This window comes from Tachyglossus aculeatus, chromosome 14 (assembly GCF_015852505.1).
Source record: "Tachyglossus aculeatus isolate mTacAcu1 chromosome 14, mTacAcu1.pri, whole genome shotgun sequence".
In the NCBI taxonomy this organism is placed as follows: Eukaryota; Metazoa; Chordata; class Mammalia; order Monotremata; family Tachyglossidae; genus Tachyglossus; species Tachyglossus aculeatus.
In genome coordinates this window covers 50,084,104-50,100,290 of record NC_052079.1, presented here as the reverse complement: position 1 = coordinate 50,100,290, position 16,187 = coordinate 50,084,104, and the positions used below count along the sequence as shown (strand labels likewise).

The window sequence follows — 16,187 nt, the reverse complement described above, 5'->3', positions numbered from 1 at the left end:
CCTGATTGTCCTGCAGGAAGTTGCCTGCCAAAGTGAATTTGATAGTAGCCTTTAATTTTGGTTTAATTCTGCTGGTGGCAGCCCACGTTATTGATAAGTGACTGTTCACGGTCCTGCCTTCATGTCAGACCTGAAGCTGGAGGGCCTTGATTCTGGGTTTATCCATCGCTAAAATACAAGCCGGTGTTTAAAACGGATGTCTTGATTTTTCTTAAAAAAAAAAAAAAAAAAACCAGGAGTGTTTTCTGTGATGGTTAACCTCCAGCCTCTCAGCATCTGGGAGGGAGTTGCTTCTAAGTGCCATGGTGCCAGGGACCATCTGGGAAGTCAGGTTCCAGCTATACAGTTGCCATGGGCAAGAAGCACAGAAATGCTCGCTGGAAATCGACTGTAATACTAACATGCAGGAGTCTGTGCATACCTTATTGCAAAGAAAAAAAAATCAATTCTGTGGAGGGCTGTTTCCTGCGAAATTGAGCGTTTATATAGTTAGAATGGGTGTACCCCTTCTCCACCATCTTGCCTTCACTTCATGCAACCAAAATTGGGACAGACTGCCTAGGGTGCATTAGTTTTCTGGTGCTTTATTCCTGGGTTTCTGGGATCGTTTCCCCCAAGTCCTGTTGTGCTAATCTTCTCAAGGTAGGTAGCGTTTTAGGGAAAGGCTAGTAAAGACTGGAGCATTAGCATCCAATTCAATATATTCTCTCCTTCTCTTCCCCCTCCTTCCACCCGCCGCTTCCTTTTCCTTCATACAAAGGTAGGTGGGTATTTTCCCCGTTGCAGTAAACATTGTGTCTGTTCTAATGTGACTTCGTTTGGCAGACGGGTCCAGGAACAAGAACACCTGGAAACAACTCCCTGCCTTTACGTTCAGAACACAAGGCAGGAGTCAGACCTGCACATTGACTCCCTAACGCGGACGCCTCTCCCACGATCCAGTGAGAGGGTTGGTTCAATTTTCCTTATGCCACTTGCTGTCTTGGAGATTGTCACTAACAATGTAGATTACCGGGAGGCTCCGAAATGGATTCAGCAGCTTGGAGGAGAGGGCTTGTCTACAGAGGGGGGTCTGTTTCATTTTTAAGGTTCTCAAGGGAGAGGAAAGGGGAGGAAGAGGTGTCTGAGGGGTTTAAAAAGGCATAGTTAAAGGTATGTGCAGCGTAAAGGTAGGTTGCTAGCATAGCTGAAATGTCACAAGCATGAGTACTATTTCAAATCCATACATTTCTCTGGGGAACCTCTTACGTTTTGGGTTTTTTTGTTTGTTTTTCCTCCTATTGTAAAAATCGAGGCTGGGGATGTGAGATTGAGAAGTACTATGGCAGAAAGTATGTCCCGTTCTTTTTTTTGTGTGTCTTCAACCGAGGCCCAAAGGAGCTGTTACATCCTAGGACTGGCCAGTCTGTGGAAACGTTCCTTTGCCTCCCATGTAAGCAGATGCTGAAAACTTTCGTCTGCATTTCATCCAGAGAGGTGCCACCAGGGGGGATGCCCACCCTGTTTATTATAGTTTCTGCAAGCGGCTGTTTCCAAGAAGCAAGCAGAATTTGGGCAAACGAGGCAGCGTTTGTTCAGCTCATGTTTTTCCCGCATTGATTGAGGAACTCTGCAAAGTTAGATGAATAACCAGTCCCCTAAAGCACTGACGTAATGGCAATCAAAGTCATCAAGAGTCCCTCCTGTAGCTCTTTAGTGCTTGTCGGAGACCTGGTCCCTCACCTTCAGAATTCCAGCAGGAAGGTGTCCATTGGGAAAGCATTGGCATCAGTGTCTGCTTTGTTCAGTCTTATTTTGAGGGGAAAGGGGATTAACCTTGCTGGTCCCTGAACCCTGGTACAGTGAAGATTTGGAATTGAAAGTCAGGTGTGTGGCATTGAGGCACAGAATACTAAGAACTGTGTTACTCTTCTTAGTTTGTAAATTGTCCTTTTGATACCATATTGTTTTGTAGGTATAAATAAAAACACTTGACAGTAAAATTGAGTCAGGTTTTTATTTCACCAATTTCCCCTTTCCCCTGGTCCGGAGGCCAGATAAGTGCTTACAGCTTCTAGCTTTTATTCTCTTTAGTATTAGGAGGAGAGGGTTTGGGAATAGATTAGAGATTATAGGTTATTTTGAGGATCAGTAGCCTGCGAACCGGTGGCGTGGTTGGGGTGGGGTGACTGAAACGTATGAGTCAGGGGTTGGCTGTAAGATCACACTCATAGCACCAATGAGTCTTTGGTCCCAAGTGGTGGCCACTAAGTTTTGGGGTTTTTTGCCATTTAGAGTAGCAGCCCCAGAAAGCAGTGCACTTGGTATTGTGGGCCACCTAGGCAAGAAAGCGGGGGAAAGCAGGGTCAAAGCTGAGGGTTAAATATGCCAAAGAGAAAACCAGGTCCTTCTCCTTTCTCCGTGACCCAACAAGGCAGGGTGGAGTAATTTCAAGGGAGGAATCGACTAACTGTGGCTTCTGGTTAGGAGTAGAAGGTTTAAAGCTTTCAGGGTAGTTTCATCCAGCCTGAAAAAAGGGGGAAACAACTTTCTAGACTGTGAGCCCGCTGTTGGGTACGGACCGTCTCTATATGTTGCCAACTTGTACTTCCCAAGTGCTTAGTACAGTGCTTTGCACATAGTAAGCGCTCATAAATACGATTGAATGAGTGAATGAATGAACCTCCCCCGTGAACAGCCATTAAGGAAAATGTTCCAATAGAAGAACTCCTTAGTTGGAGATGCATTGCCTTCGTTGCGGTAACGGAAGTCCATCCGTCAGGGAGCCCAGCGCTCATTAGGGTAGGTGACTGTCCCTTAGCTGCCTGAGCCAAGTTAGTCATAGTAAGGACAAGGGAAAGGAAATTTGGAAATCCTGGTATCCACTTCTGCTTAGGGTTTGGGTTCCTTGTTCTCTTGAGGTTCTCAGATGGGCATCGGAAGGCTTAACTTCTTTCCCTTCAGGACTGCAGGAGCAAAGAAAGAAGGTTGAAGGCGCAATTTGCTATGTAGAATTATTCAGAGTAATTAGGGAATCTTCATAGTTTTGCAGCATGGCTCAGTGGAAGGAGCCTGGGCTTTCGAGTCAGAGGTCATGGGTTCAATTCCTGACTGCCAATTGTCAGCTGTGTGACTTTGGGCAAGTCACTTCTCTGGGCCTCAGTTACCTCATCTGTAAAATGGGGTTGAAGACTGTGAACCCCACGTGGGACAACCTGATCACCTTGTAACCTCCCCAGCGCATAGAACAGTGCTTTGCACACAGTAACCGCTTAATAAATGCCATTATTATTATTATTATTATTTTGCAGCAGTAAGGTACGAGTGGAGAGTTATACCAATATCTGAAAATTGGCTAGTTGGTGGCAGGCCCTGCCTTAGGAATCCTACTTGTCGGTCAGCTCGAGGAGTGACCGAACCCCGACTTCGTAATCGCTGACCTCCTCTACCCAGACTCTTGGTTAGCTCATCACCCTGTCCTCTGCATATTGCTCACCCCATTCCAGACACCCACCTTTGGTGACGTACAAGTAGAAGAAGTCACAGTAGAAGATGGTTTGGACCACCCCAGACACCACCGCAATTTGGTCGTAGAAATTTTCTGTATGGTAGCGCCAGATCCAGTTGGCCAGGTAGAGTGCCCGGTAGAGGCCAAGGAAGAAAAGGTAGTGCGTAGTGATGGTCTCCGCCTCTCCTGTCTTGCTGATCATGAATAGCTGTGGCAGGATCGCCACGGACTCCAGGTAAATGGAGAAGGTCCAGAGGATCTGGGTCCAAAGGGGAATCGGTCAGAGGAAGCTCTTCGAGGTCAAGAGGAACCCGTGACAAAGTGAGGGCAGCTGCCTTGGGCATTAATTGGCATCGCTGGCATTCAAAAGTTTTGTTACAACCTTTTACAGAGGCTGCAGTGCTGTCCCTTACTCCTGGAAATTACCTGGGGATAGAGGATTTAGCCTTGGAAGGCATATCTCCTGCTGCCAAAAAAAACTGGGGGGTGGGCAGCACATAGGCTTTCTCTGCAGGCGGGTGGGTTCTCCCCTCTCCCTCCCCTCTCCCTCTCCTCTCCCTCCTTCCGTTCATTCCTCCCCTTACCTCCAACGGAGTGAAACTGTAATTCTCGAGAAAGGAGAGGCCGGTGATGGGCACCAAAAGAAATTCCAGGCGGAACGTATCGTTTTCACTATCAAAAGTTTTTCGAAACTTCCCGTAGATCATGTACACGGTGAGATAAGCACACAGCAGGAAAATCACCTGTGGGGTTGGGGAAGGGCATGAGAGAGATCCGGGAGGGTGGTCGTTGCTTTATCGATCGATTTGATTGTTGCCCTATCTGCATTCAGGGCTGGGCAGTGAATCGGATTCATTCAGTCGTATTTATTGAGTGCTTACTGTGTGCAGAGCACTGTACTAAGCGCTTGGGAAGTACAAGCTGGCAACATACAGAGACGGTCCCTACCTAACAACGGGATCTGACTGAAGAGCCAGTTGGGGGTGAGCCACACACCGTGGGTGGACAGAGCACACGGGTTCAGCTTCAATGGGTTCTCCGAGATGTGCTTTCTGGACAGATGTTGTTGCCAACTTGTACTTCCCAAGCGTTTAGTACAGTGATCTGCACGCAGGAAGTGCTCAATAAATACGATTGAATGTTGTGGCGTCTGAATCTAACGGTCACTGCAGTTGGGGAAGGGCGAGTTCTAAGGGTAGATTATTCTAGTTGGCACGAAAAATCCTAGAGCTGCGAATCCTGTTCCATTTGATACGGCGAGTCTCAAGCCCCGGCTCCACTGAAGTTCCCATTTTCCCTCACAGGTGGGCCCCACCTCACCCCTCCATAACCCCCCAAAAAGTTCCATTTATGGTGTTTGACCATCACTGGTTTTTATCTTTTAGTTGTACGCTTCTGGGCTCAGCACAGCACACCATCCTGGGACACGGAAATGAAGACAGCCTTGCTTCGTTAATCTAACCTTGCCTGGCTCTCCCAACAACTGGAATTCCATAGCTCTGGGATTGCTGACCTGCCATGAGGCTCCTGGCTTTCAGAGTATCTGTCCCAGGGGCAGTAATCCGTCCTGGAACCCCCAATCTACAAAAGGAAGGCTCCTGGCTGAATTGATACCAGGGATAATAACTAATAATAATGGTGGTATTTAAGTGCTCATTACGTGCCAAGCTCAGGGAAATATATAATAACAGCAGATACAGTCCTTTCCCAGCCCGAGCTCATGGTCTAAGGCAGAGGGAGAATAGATATAGGTATTTAATCCCCCTTTTAAGGAAACTGAAGCAGAGAGAAGTTGTTACTGGCCCAAGATCACCTCAGCAACCATGTGGTGGAATCGGATTTAGAACCCAGGCTTCCCGACTCCCACTTCCGTGTTCTTTCCACCAGGATACGCTGCTTAACTTCATCAGAACATTGGGCTGCCACTGTTAAATCGGCAACCCTATTGTAAAACCTCTTTGCCTTGATATAAATACACTAATGTAGCTCTATCGCTCACCTAGAAGTTTAATGAGCATTTTATTCTATTTTGGTAAAAGTAGAGAATCTGATCTTGGCTCAGGAACCAACCCCCTATTTTGCATCGTTCCCGTAAGAAAATAGTTCCAATTTACATTGTGATTTAAAGATGCAGTGTTCAGGAACCAATTGGTCATAAATCTGAGAACTGCCAGTATTTGACCATTTTCCACAAGGATGTTGAATTTATATAGTGCTTTCCCTCCAAAAATCTCAAAGCACTTGCACTTCCCTCCGAAGTAATGCCCATTTCACTTATGGGAAAAAAGTACAGAGCAGGTTATTTGGGAGGGAAATGATGGCTGAGACTAGATCCTGGACAAGTTACACGGGGGTGTCTCTTGCCACCGATGTCTTGCCCATGCCTGGAATTCTTCCTGCACACCTGACAGACCACTGCGCTACCCATTTTCAAATGAAAGCACAACTCCTCCAGGAAGCCTTCCCTCTATCCCATTTCCCCTACTACTGCTACTTCAGCCCTTCTGGGTCACTTAAGCAACACACACACCCTCGTGACACTTCCGTACACAGTTTTAACCTCTATTGCTTCCCCTCACCTGTAATTTATTTTAGTGTCTGCCTCCCCAGCTAGATTGTAAACTTCTTGAGGGCAGAGTTCATAAAACTGCCATACAGTCCTTGGTACACTGTTTAGCACTCAACTATTTATTTAGGGCTTGATTTGAGCAGGGCTAATATATGTTTATGATTCTGCTGTGGTTAAACATTAAGTTTATTGGAAATAGTTTGTATCTGTCTTTCTGCATTAAATGTTAGCTCTTTTGGGGGCAGGGAATATGCCTCAAGCTTCTGTTGTATTTTGCCAGTGGCTACTAAGGCCATTGAAGGCCTGGTCCCAGTGAGAGAGGCCACACCCTGCCTGAAACACAATGTCCCTTTCTGGCTAATTTAGGAGTAGTATTAGTGGATTTCACCAGGAGGAAGAGCTCCAGATCTAAAACTGGACTGGAAGATGGGCAGTAACATAAATTGGGTACTTCTTTGGGAATGTAGGTGAAGGAAAATAGCCCTTGATGTGGATAAGCCATTGGGGGAAATTGCAAACTAGTGGAAAGACTGCCCTTTTGCAAAACACCTCCTAACCCATCACATAGCCCAGAGACCATCGCTGGTCCCACCTGTAAAATGGATCTGACGAACCTAACCTTTAAGTCGGCTGGGACGGGTAACACTTTAAAATTCCTAAGATAAAAGAGATCCAGATTTACTGTTTCTCAGAGGTAAAGACAGGTTTGGCACACGTACAGACACACACGGAGTCAATTCCCCTCACCTTCATCACAGTGTTGTAGAGAGAAACAAAATTGGTGAAAAGATCAAGGTAGCGGGTTGTGAAGACGAGAGCAAACAGGATCTGGCTCTTCCCGGAAATACCTGCATCCCGGGAGAAGAGGGAAGAGTTAAAAGACCAACTTCCTGGCACACCGCATTTCTTTCTACCCGCCCAGTCCCATCATTCATTCATTCAATCGTATTCATTGAGCGCTTACTGTGTGCAGAGCACTGTACTAAGCACTTGGGAAGTACAAGTTGGCAACATATAGAGACGGTCCCTGCCCAACAACGGGCTCACAGTCTAGGAGGGGGACCAACAGAAAGAGGAATTTAGGGGTTCCCTCAACCTCCCTCTGGAGGGAAGTCTGTTCTGGGGGTTTTGCCTACGGCTGAGTGAAAGGGAATTTAGGTTTCTCATCCCTGCCTTGTTCCCCTTGCCTTTGCTGAATGTATTTCTTCCCAGATTCTACTTCCTGGTTACATATAGTATGGGCCCTTAACTGTAACAAAGCTTTGGGGTCAGGATTATGTGCCCTGTTGTGACTCCTTGTTGCCCTATCCCAGCTAAGAGGGACACTTTACAAAATGGTATTTAAACCCTTCCTATGTACCAGGTACTGTACTAAGCACTGAGGTAGATACAAGCTAATCAGGTTGGACACAGTCCCTGTCCCACCTGGGGCTCATAGTCTTAATCCCCATTTTACAGATGAGGTAACTGAGTACCGGAGAAGTGAAGCGACTTGCCCAAACTCACACAACAGACAAGTAGCCTTTTAGACAGTCTTTTAGACTGTGAGCCCACTGTTGGGTAGGGACTGTATCTATGTGTTGCCAATTTGTACTTCCCAAGCACTTAGTACAGTGCTCTGCACATAGTAAGCGCTCAATACGATTGATTGATTGAAGTAGCAGAGATTCCCAGGCCTGGGCTCTTTCCACCAGACCACGCTGCTTCTCTGTCTGGCTCAGTGGAAAGAGCCCGGGCTTTGGAGTCAGAGGTCATGGGTTCGAATCCCAGCTCCGCCACATGTCTGCTGTGTGACCTTGGGCAAGTCATTTAACGTCTCTGAGCCTCAGTTACCTCATCTGTAAAAGGGGGATTAAGACTGTGAGCCCCAGGTGGGGCAACCTGATCACTTTGTATCCCCCCAAGCGCTTAGAACAGTGCTTTGCACATAGTAAGCACTTAACAAATGCCAACATTATTATTATTATTATCCCTCTGAACATTCAGAGCAAATCTGGACACGGCATTACCTCATCTGTAAAGTACCTCTGTACTTCCCGTGTGGTACACTGCTTCTCTACCACGTCTGCAAATTCTGTTGTACTCTTCCAAGCACGTAGTACAGTGTTCTGCACATAGTAAGCGCTCTATAAATACCACTGATTGATGGACAGATAGACTGCTATGGGGTTGTGTGAGTACCCAAGTGGTTGGGAAGCAGTGTGACCTAGTGGATAAAGAATGGGCGTGAGAGTCAGAGGACCTGGGATCTAATCCCAGTTCGACCATTTGTCTGCTGTGTGACCTTGGGCAAGTCACTTCGCTTCCTCTGTGCAGTTATTTCATCTGTAAAATGAGGATTAAGACTGTGAGCCCCATGTGGGATATGGACTGTGTCCTACCTGATTAGCTTGTGTCCACCCCAGCACTTATTACAATAATAATAATAATAATGTTGGTATTTGTTAAGCGCTTACTATGTGCAAAGCACTGTTCTAAGCGCTGGGGAGGTTACAAGGTGATCAGGTTGTCCCACGAGGGGCTCACAATTTTAATCCCCATTTTCCAGATGAGGTAACCGAGAAGTGAAGTGACTTGCCCAAAGTCACACAGCTGACAGTTGGCAGAGCCGGGATTTGAACCCATGACCTCTGACTCTAAAGCCCAGGCCCTTTCCACTGAGCCACAGCAGCTTCTCCAAGCTGCTGGCACATTACAAGCACCTGGCACATAGGAAACACTTAAATATCATTTAGAGAAGCAGCGTGGCTCGGTGGAAAGAGCATGGGCTTGGGAGTCGGAGGTCATGGGTTCTAATTCTAGCTCTGCCATAATCGTCACGACTGAACTCCTTAAAATCAGCCTATTTCCTGAGAGCTTTCGTAAATCTGTATTACTGTATTACTGAGCGTGACTAAATCCGTAAGATCCTCCTGTTTACTGACCGCTTTCGGAAATCTGTCAGATCGTCCTATTTACTGAGCGCTCGTAAATCCCTAAAACCGTAATGACTGAGCACTTTCGTAACTTTTTTAAATCAGCCCATTTACTGAGCGGTCTCGTAAATCCCTAAAATCAGCCTATTTACTGAACGCTTTCATAAATCCGTCAAATCGCCCTATTTACTGAGCGCTCTCGTAAATGTTTTGTTGTCTGTCTCCCCCTTCTAGATTGTGAGCCCGTTGTTGGGTAGGGACTGTCCCTATATGTTGCCGACTTGTACTTCCCAAGCGCTTAGTACAGTGCTCTGCACACAGTAAGCGCTCAATAAATGCGATTGAATGAATGAATGAATGTCTGCTGTGTGACCTTGGGCAAGTCACTTAACTTCCCTGAGCCTCAGTTACCTCATCTGTAAAATAGGGATTAAGACCATGAGCCCCACGTGGGACAACCTTGATCACCTTGTATCCCCCCCAGCGCTTAGAACAGTGCTTTGCACATAGTAAGCACTCAACAAATGCCATTATTATTATTGTTATATTCTGCTGGAGTGGCAGAATAGGGGAATACATTGAGGAGATGAGAGAATAATCAAGCAAGTCTTCCTGGAAGGTAATTTCAAGGAGGCTTAGAGAAGTTGAGTGACTTGTCCAAGGTCACACAGCAGACGTGGCGGAGCCAGGATTAGAACCCATGACCTCTGACTCCCAAGCCCACGCTCTTTCCACTGAGCCACGCTGCTTTGCTAAATGATATTTAAGTGTTTACTATGTGCCAGGCACTGTAATAAGTGCTGGGGTAGACACAAGCTAATCAGGAAAGAGTTGGGATCTGCTGGGTGTGAAGGGTGAGGGAATACAAGGTGGTCATAGGCAGGGGATGAGAGTGAAGCCCGGTGAGTAATCAATCAATCAATCAATCATATTTATTGAGCGCTTACTGTGTGCAGAGCACTGTACTAAGCGCTTGGGAAGTACAAGTTGGCAACATATACAGACAGTCCCTAACCAACAGTGGGCTCACAGTCTAAAAGGGGGAGACAGAGAACAAAACCAAACATACTAACAAAATAAAATAAATAGAATAGATATGTACAAGTAAAATAAATAAATAAATAGAGTAATAAATATGTACAAACATATATACAGGTAAAGTAAGCTGGCTTGAGAGGAGAGGTGTAGGCGAGCTGGGGTGTAATGGGAGAGGAGTGAAGGTAAGTAATGGAAGAGAGCTGATTGAATGCCTTTAAGAAGTCTTGGTCAGAAATTTCCATTTGATTCAGAGAAGAATGGGCAACCATTGGAGATTTCTGAGCGGGAGAGAAAAGTGCACATAATATTTTAGAAAAATGATAATAATAATAATGATGGTATTTGTTAAGCGCTTACTATGTGCAAATGGATATAATGGATACGGCATGAGCCTGGGAATCAGAAGGTCAACGGTTCTAATCCCGGCTCTGCCCCTTGTCTGCTGTGTGACCTTGGGCAAATCACTTTACTTACTTCATCTGTAAAATGGGAATTGCGACTGCGAGCCCCACGTGGGACAGTGCCCGGCACATAGTAAGCGCTTAACAAACGCCATAATTATTATCATGATTCCTCGAGAGCAGAGCGCTGTACTGAGCGTTTAACAAAGTCAACCCCGGTTAAAGGCTCATTCGTCACCATGAGGGAGGGGGGAGGATTCTTCCCACCCTGGCGGGGAAGCAGGATGGGAAGTGTGTCCCCAGGAGTAGCTGGAAGTCTGTTTCCCTGTCTAGATTGCAAGCTCCTTGTGGACAGGGAATCTGTCTATTTATTGTTATATTGTATTCTCCAAAGCGCTTAGTACAGCACTCTGCACAGAGTAGGTGCTCAATAAGTACGAGTGCATGAATGAATGAAAATGTGTGGAGAGACCCTGCTATGGACAGAGGGTTCTGGGGTTCCCCCTCACTGCCACCTGGCAGCCCCCAGCAGACCCCTTTTATATTCACCCTCCTCAGTTCCCCCTGTGTCAGAGAAGGGCTAGGGCAGAGTTTTTAATTTTATTTTGTTTATGGCATTTATTAAGCGCTTACTATGTGCACAGCACTGTTCTAAGCACTGGGGAGGTTACAAGGTGATCAGGTTGTCCCACGGGGGGCTCACAGTCTTCATCCCCATTTTACAGATGAGGTACCTGAGGCCCAGAGAAGTTAAGTGACTTGCCCAAAGTCACACAGCTGACAATTGGCGGAGCCGGGATTTGAACCCACAACCTCTGACTCCAAAGCCCGCGATCTTTCCACTGAGCCACGCTGCTTCTCTCCCCCCCCGTAGTTGCAGAACTTATTATTATCACTCGTACTCGTTAATCACTTACTATGAGCCACGCACTGTACTAAGCACTGGGGTTGACACAAGATAACCAGGTCCCGCATGGGGTTCACAGTCTAAGTAGGAGGGAGTAGGATTTAATTCCCATTTTACAGAGGAGGAAACTGAGGCACAGAGAAGTGAAGCGACTTGCCCAAAGTCACCGGGCAATTAATGGAGCTGATTTTAGAAATCAGATCCTCTGACTCCCAATCCAGTACTCTTTCCATTAGGCCGGTTGCATTTAGAGTGGCTTCCAGGGTGTGGGCATTGCCCGGGCACAGAAGCCCATGGAGTGGGTGGGGGGTGAGGAGAGAGAGCGGATGGGCACATGTGAGCTTTACCCAGCAGGATTTGGTGGCAGGGGCAGGGGAAGGCTTCAGGAGGAGGAGGGACTCCAGGCAGGGGGAGAAAAGTTGCTCCCTGAGCTCAGGGAACAATAATAATAATAATAATGATGGCATTTATTAAGCGCTTACTATGTGCAAAGCACTGCTCTAAGCGCTGGGGAGGTTACAAGGTGATCAGGTTGTCCCACAGTGGGCTCACAGTCTTAATCCCCATTTGACAGATGAGGTAACTGAGGCACAGAGAAGTGAAGTGACATAATAATAATGATGATGGTATTTGTTAATAATAATAATAATGATGATGGCATTTGTTAAGCGCTTACTATGTGCAAAGCACTGCCCTAAGCGCTGGGGAGGTTACAAGGTGATCAGGTTGTCCCACAGGGGGCTCACAGTCTTAATCCCCATTTGACGGATGAGGTAACCGAGGCACAGAGAAGTGAAGTGACATAATAATAATAATGATGGTATTTGTTAATAATAATAATAATGATGATGGCATTTGTTAAGCGCTTACTATGTGCAAAGCACTGTTCTAAGCACTGGGGAGGTTACAAGGTGATCAGGTTGTCCCACAGGGGGCTCACAGTCTTAATCCCCATTTGACAGATGAGGTAACTGAGGCACAGAGAAGTGAAGTGACATAATAATAATAATGATGGTATTTGTTAATAATAATAATAATGATGATGGCATTTGTTAAGCGCTTACTATGTGCAAAGCACTGTTCTAAGCACTGGGGAGGTTACAAGGTGATCAGGTTGTCCCACAGGGGGCTCACAGTCTTAATCCCCATTTGACAGATGAGGTAACCGAGGCACAGAGAAGTGAAGTGACATAATAATAATAATGATGATGGCATTTGTTAAGCGCTTACTATGTGCAAAGCACTGCTCTAAGAGCTGGGGGATGATACAAGGTGATCAGGTTGTCCCACGTGGGGCTCACAGTCATCATCCCCATTTTACAGATGAGGTAACAGGCTCCGAGAAGTTAAGTGACTCGCCCAAGGTCACACAGCCGATAAGTGGCGGAGCTGGGATTCGAACCCATGATCTCTGACTCCAAAGCCCAGGCTCTTTCCACTGAGCCCTGCAGAAATGTTCACTTCCCCTTCCTCCTCTCCACGCCCCCCACCCACCACCACCACTCTGCTCTGCCACATCCTTAAAAAGCTGAAGAAACGCCTGCCGCCCCTTCTCTGCCACTAGGAACCTCCGCCGTGGGCTTGCTTTTTTTTCTTTCCATAGTATTTTCATTCATTCATTCAATTGTATTTATTAAGCGCTTACTGTGTGCACAGCACTGTACTAAGCGCTTGATTTGTTCAGTACTTACTATGAGCCAGGCATTGTTCTAAGCACAGGGGTAGATACAAAGACCCAGACTGTGAGCTAACCAGCAGGGATTGTCACTCTTTATAATGATGATGATAATAATAATAATGATGATGATAATAATAATAATAGTACAACATAATGATAATAATAATAATATTTGTTAAGTGCTTACTATGTGCAAAGCACTGTTCTACGCGCTGGGGGGATCCAAGGTGATCAGGTTGTCCCACGTGGTGCTCACAGTCTTCATCCCCATTTTACAGATGAGGGAACTGAGGCCCAGGGAAGTTATGTGACTTGCCCAAAGTCACACAGCTGATAATTGGCGGAGCCGGGATTTGAACCCATGACCTCTGACTCCCAAGCTGGGGCTCTTTCCACTGAGCCACGCTGCTTCTCTGTTGGATTGCACTGCACTTTCCCAAGCGCTTAGAGAAGCAGCGTGGCTCAGTGGAAAGAGCCCGGGCTTGGGAGTCAGAGGTCATGGGTTCAAATCCCGGCTCTGCCGCTTGTCAGCTGTGTGACTTTGGGCAAGTCACTTAACTTCTCTGGACCTCATCTGTAAAATGGGGATTAAGATTGTGAGCCTCACATAGGACAACCTGATCACCTTGTATCCTCCCCAGTGCTTAGAACTGTGCTTTGCACATAATAAGCACTTAACAAATATCAAAATTATTATTATTATTACAGTACTCTGCACACAGTAAGCACTTTAAATACAATTGAATGAATAAATACCAGATAATAAGGTTGGAGACGGTCCCTGTGTCACATAAACGCTTAGTACAGTGCTCTGCACACAGTAAGCGCTCTAGTAAGCACCAGTAAGCACCACCACTTATCGGCTGTGTGACTTTGGGCAAGTCACTTAACTTCTCTGGGCCTCAGTTACCTCATCTGGAAAATGAGGATTAAGATTGTGAGCCCCACGTGGGACAACCTGATCCCCTTGTATCTCCCCAGCGCTTAGAACAGTGCTTTGCACACAGTAAGCGCTTAATAAATACCATCATTATTACCGTGAGACCCATTTTGGGGCAAGGATCGTATCCAACCTGATTAACTTGAATCCACCCCAGCGTTTAGAAAGTGTTTGACACATAGGAAGTGCTTAACAGTGCTTTGCACATAGTAAGCGCTTAATAAATGCCATTTTTACTATTAACAAATATTATAATAATATTTAATTAATATTTAATTAATTATATAATTAATAATAAGGTTTTCCTGTCCAACCCCTGTGCTCACAATGTCTTCCCCTTCTAGATTGTGAGCCCACTGTTGGGTAGGGACCGTCTCTATATGTTGCCAACTTGGACTTCCCAAGCGTTGCACACAGTTAGCGCTCAATAAATACGATTGAATGAATGAATGAATGAATGAATGAATACGATTGAATGAATGGGGCTCCCAATCTTAATCCCCATTTTCCAGATGAGGTGACTGGGGCCGAGTGAAGTGACTTGCTCAAGGTCACCCGGCAGACAGGGGACGGAGCTGGGATGAGAAGCAGCATGGCTCAGTGGAAAGAGCCCGGGCTTTGGAGTCAGGGGTCACGGGTTCGAATCCTCACTCCACCACATGTCTGCTGTGTGACCTTGGGCAAATCACTTAACTTCTCTGGGCCTCAGTTACCTCAGCTGTAAAATGGGGATTAAGACTGTGAACCCCACGTGGGACAACTTGATCACCTTGTATCCCCCCCAGCGCTTAGAACAGTGCTCTGCACATAGTAAGTGCTTAACAAATGTCATCATTATTACGAGAAGCCCAAGTCCTTCCGACCGCCAGGCCCGGGCTCTATCCACTAGGCCACACCGCTTCTCTGTTCCCTCCTTTGCCACATCACACCCTCTCCTCTTCTTTCCCCGCCCACCTCCTTCCCTAGGAACCCACCGGACCCCCCGGCCCTGGGCGGGGGGCAAAGAGGGGCTGCCTGCTCTGGCTGGGACAGGAGAAATGGGTCGAAGGGCAGATACATGAAGGAGAAAGGGAGAACCAGGCTCCCTCCTGGTGGGGGCCTCTTTGGAGATGGGGGGGACCCACCCGTCTGTCTCCATCCTTCCATCTCCATCCCCACCCCCCCATCTTACCTCCTTCCCATCCCCACAGCACCTGCATATATGCATATATATTTGTACATATTTATTACTCTATTTATTTATTTTACTTGTACATATCTATCCTATTTATTTTATTTTGTTAGTCTGTTTGGTTTTGTTCTCTGTCTCCCCCTTTTAGACTGGGAGCCCACTGTTGGGTAGGGACTGTCTCTATATGTTGCCAATTTGTACTCCCCAAGAGCTTAGTCCAGTGCTCTGCACATAGTAAGCGCTCAATAAATACGATTGATTGATTGATTGATTGATTCCATCCATCCAAATTGGCCAGAGGGGCCGGGGTCTCTCACCTGTGCAACACTTGGACCTCCAGATATTCAGCAAGAGCAGGATCATGGCCAGCAAGTGGGAGACGTCCCCCAGGATCCGAAACACGTTCATGTCTGCGGGGAAGGGGGTCTCCCTCTCCCTCCTCCCGATTCCCTTGACCAACGGCGACGGACACTTTCCTCCTCTCTGGGAAAGTTTCTCTCCTTCTGGTTTCTGGCCTCCGCCTCTGGCTGCAGCTGTTGCAGCTGTTGTTGCAGTAGTTGTTGCAGCGGTTGTTGCAGCTGCTGCACCTCTTGGCCTGCCCTGGTCCTTGATGCCAAGCTTTGCCCCCTGTAGTGCCCACCGCCCTCACCCCGCCGCTGCCAGAGGCTGATCTGGGCGTGCACACACCCACACTCACACAGACACACACCCAGACACACACACACACCCCAAGGTGACGTGGCCACTGTGAGCCCTGGAAGTGGGGGGCGGTGAAAACCCCCTCCCCGCCCCTCTTCTCCCCCTCTCCCCTTCTCAAGTTACAACGGGACTGGTCTTAAAGGGAAAAAAGCCCATTTCAGGACTGGGCCCCAGGAGAGAAAGGGGGAAGGGGCTTAGAGGGAGCAAATAATTAAAAAAAAGCATGTCGGGACCTGAAAGTTTTCCCCAGAAACACTCCAGCCTAGTTGGCAAAGATCAGGGAAGTCCAGCGGGCTCTGGGATCAATCAATCCATCGTATTAATTGAGCGCTTACTGTGTGCAGAACACTGTACTAAGCGCTTGGGAAGTACAATCAATCAA

General features: G+C 47.0%; 1 protein-coding gene across 1 annotated transcript; it reads right to left on the bottom strand.

Annotated features, from left to right (window-relative positions):
- Positions 1-2,595: 2,595 nt before the first annotated feature.
- On the bottom strand, positions 2,596-15,800 carry KDELR3 (KDEL endoplasmic reticulum protein retention receptor 3). The gene is made up of 5 exons (XM_038756142.1): positions 15,424-15,800; positions 6,804-6,904; positions 4,072-4,230; positions 3,494-3,746; positions 2,596-2,945 (listed from the first exon to the last, which is right to left on the bottom strand). Exons 1-5 carry the CDS (start codon positions 15,512-15,514, stop codon positions 2,905-2,907), a joined length of 645 nt encoding a protein of 214 aa, XP_038612070.1. The 5' UTR covers positions 15,515-15,800; the 3' UTR covers positions 2,596-2,904.
- Positions 15,801-16,187: the final 387 nt, after the last annotated feature.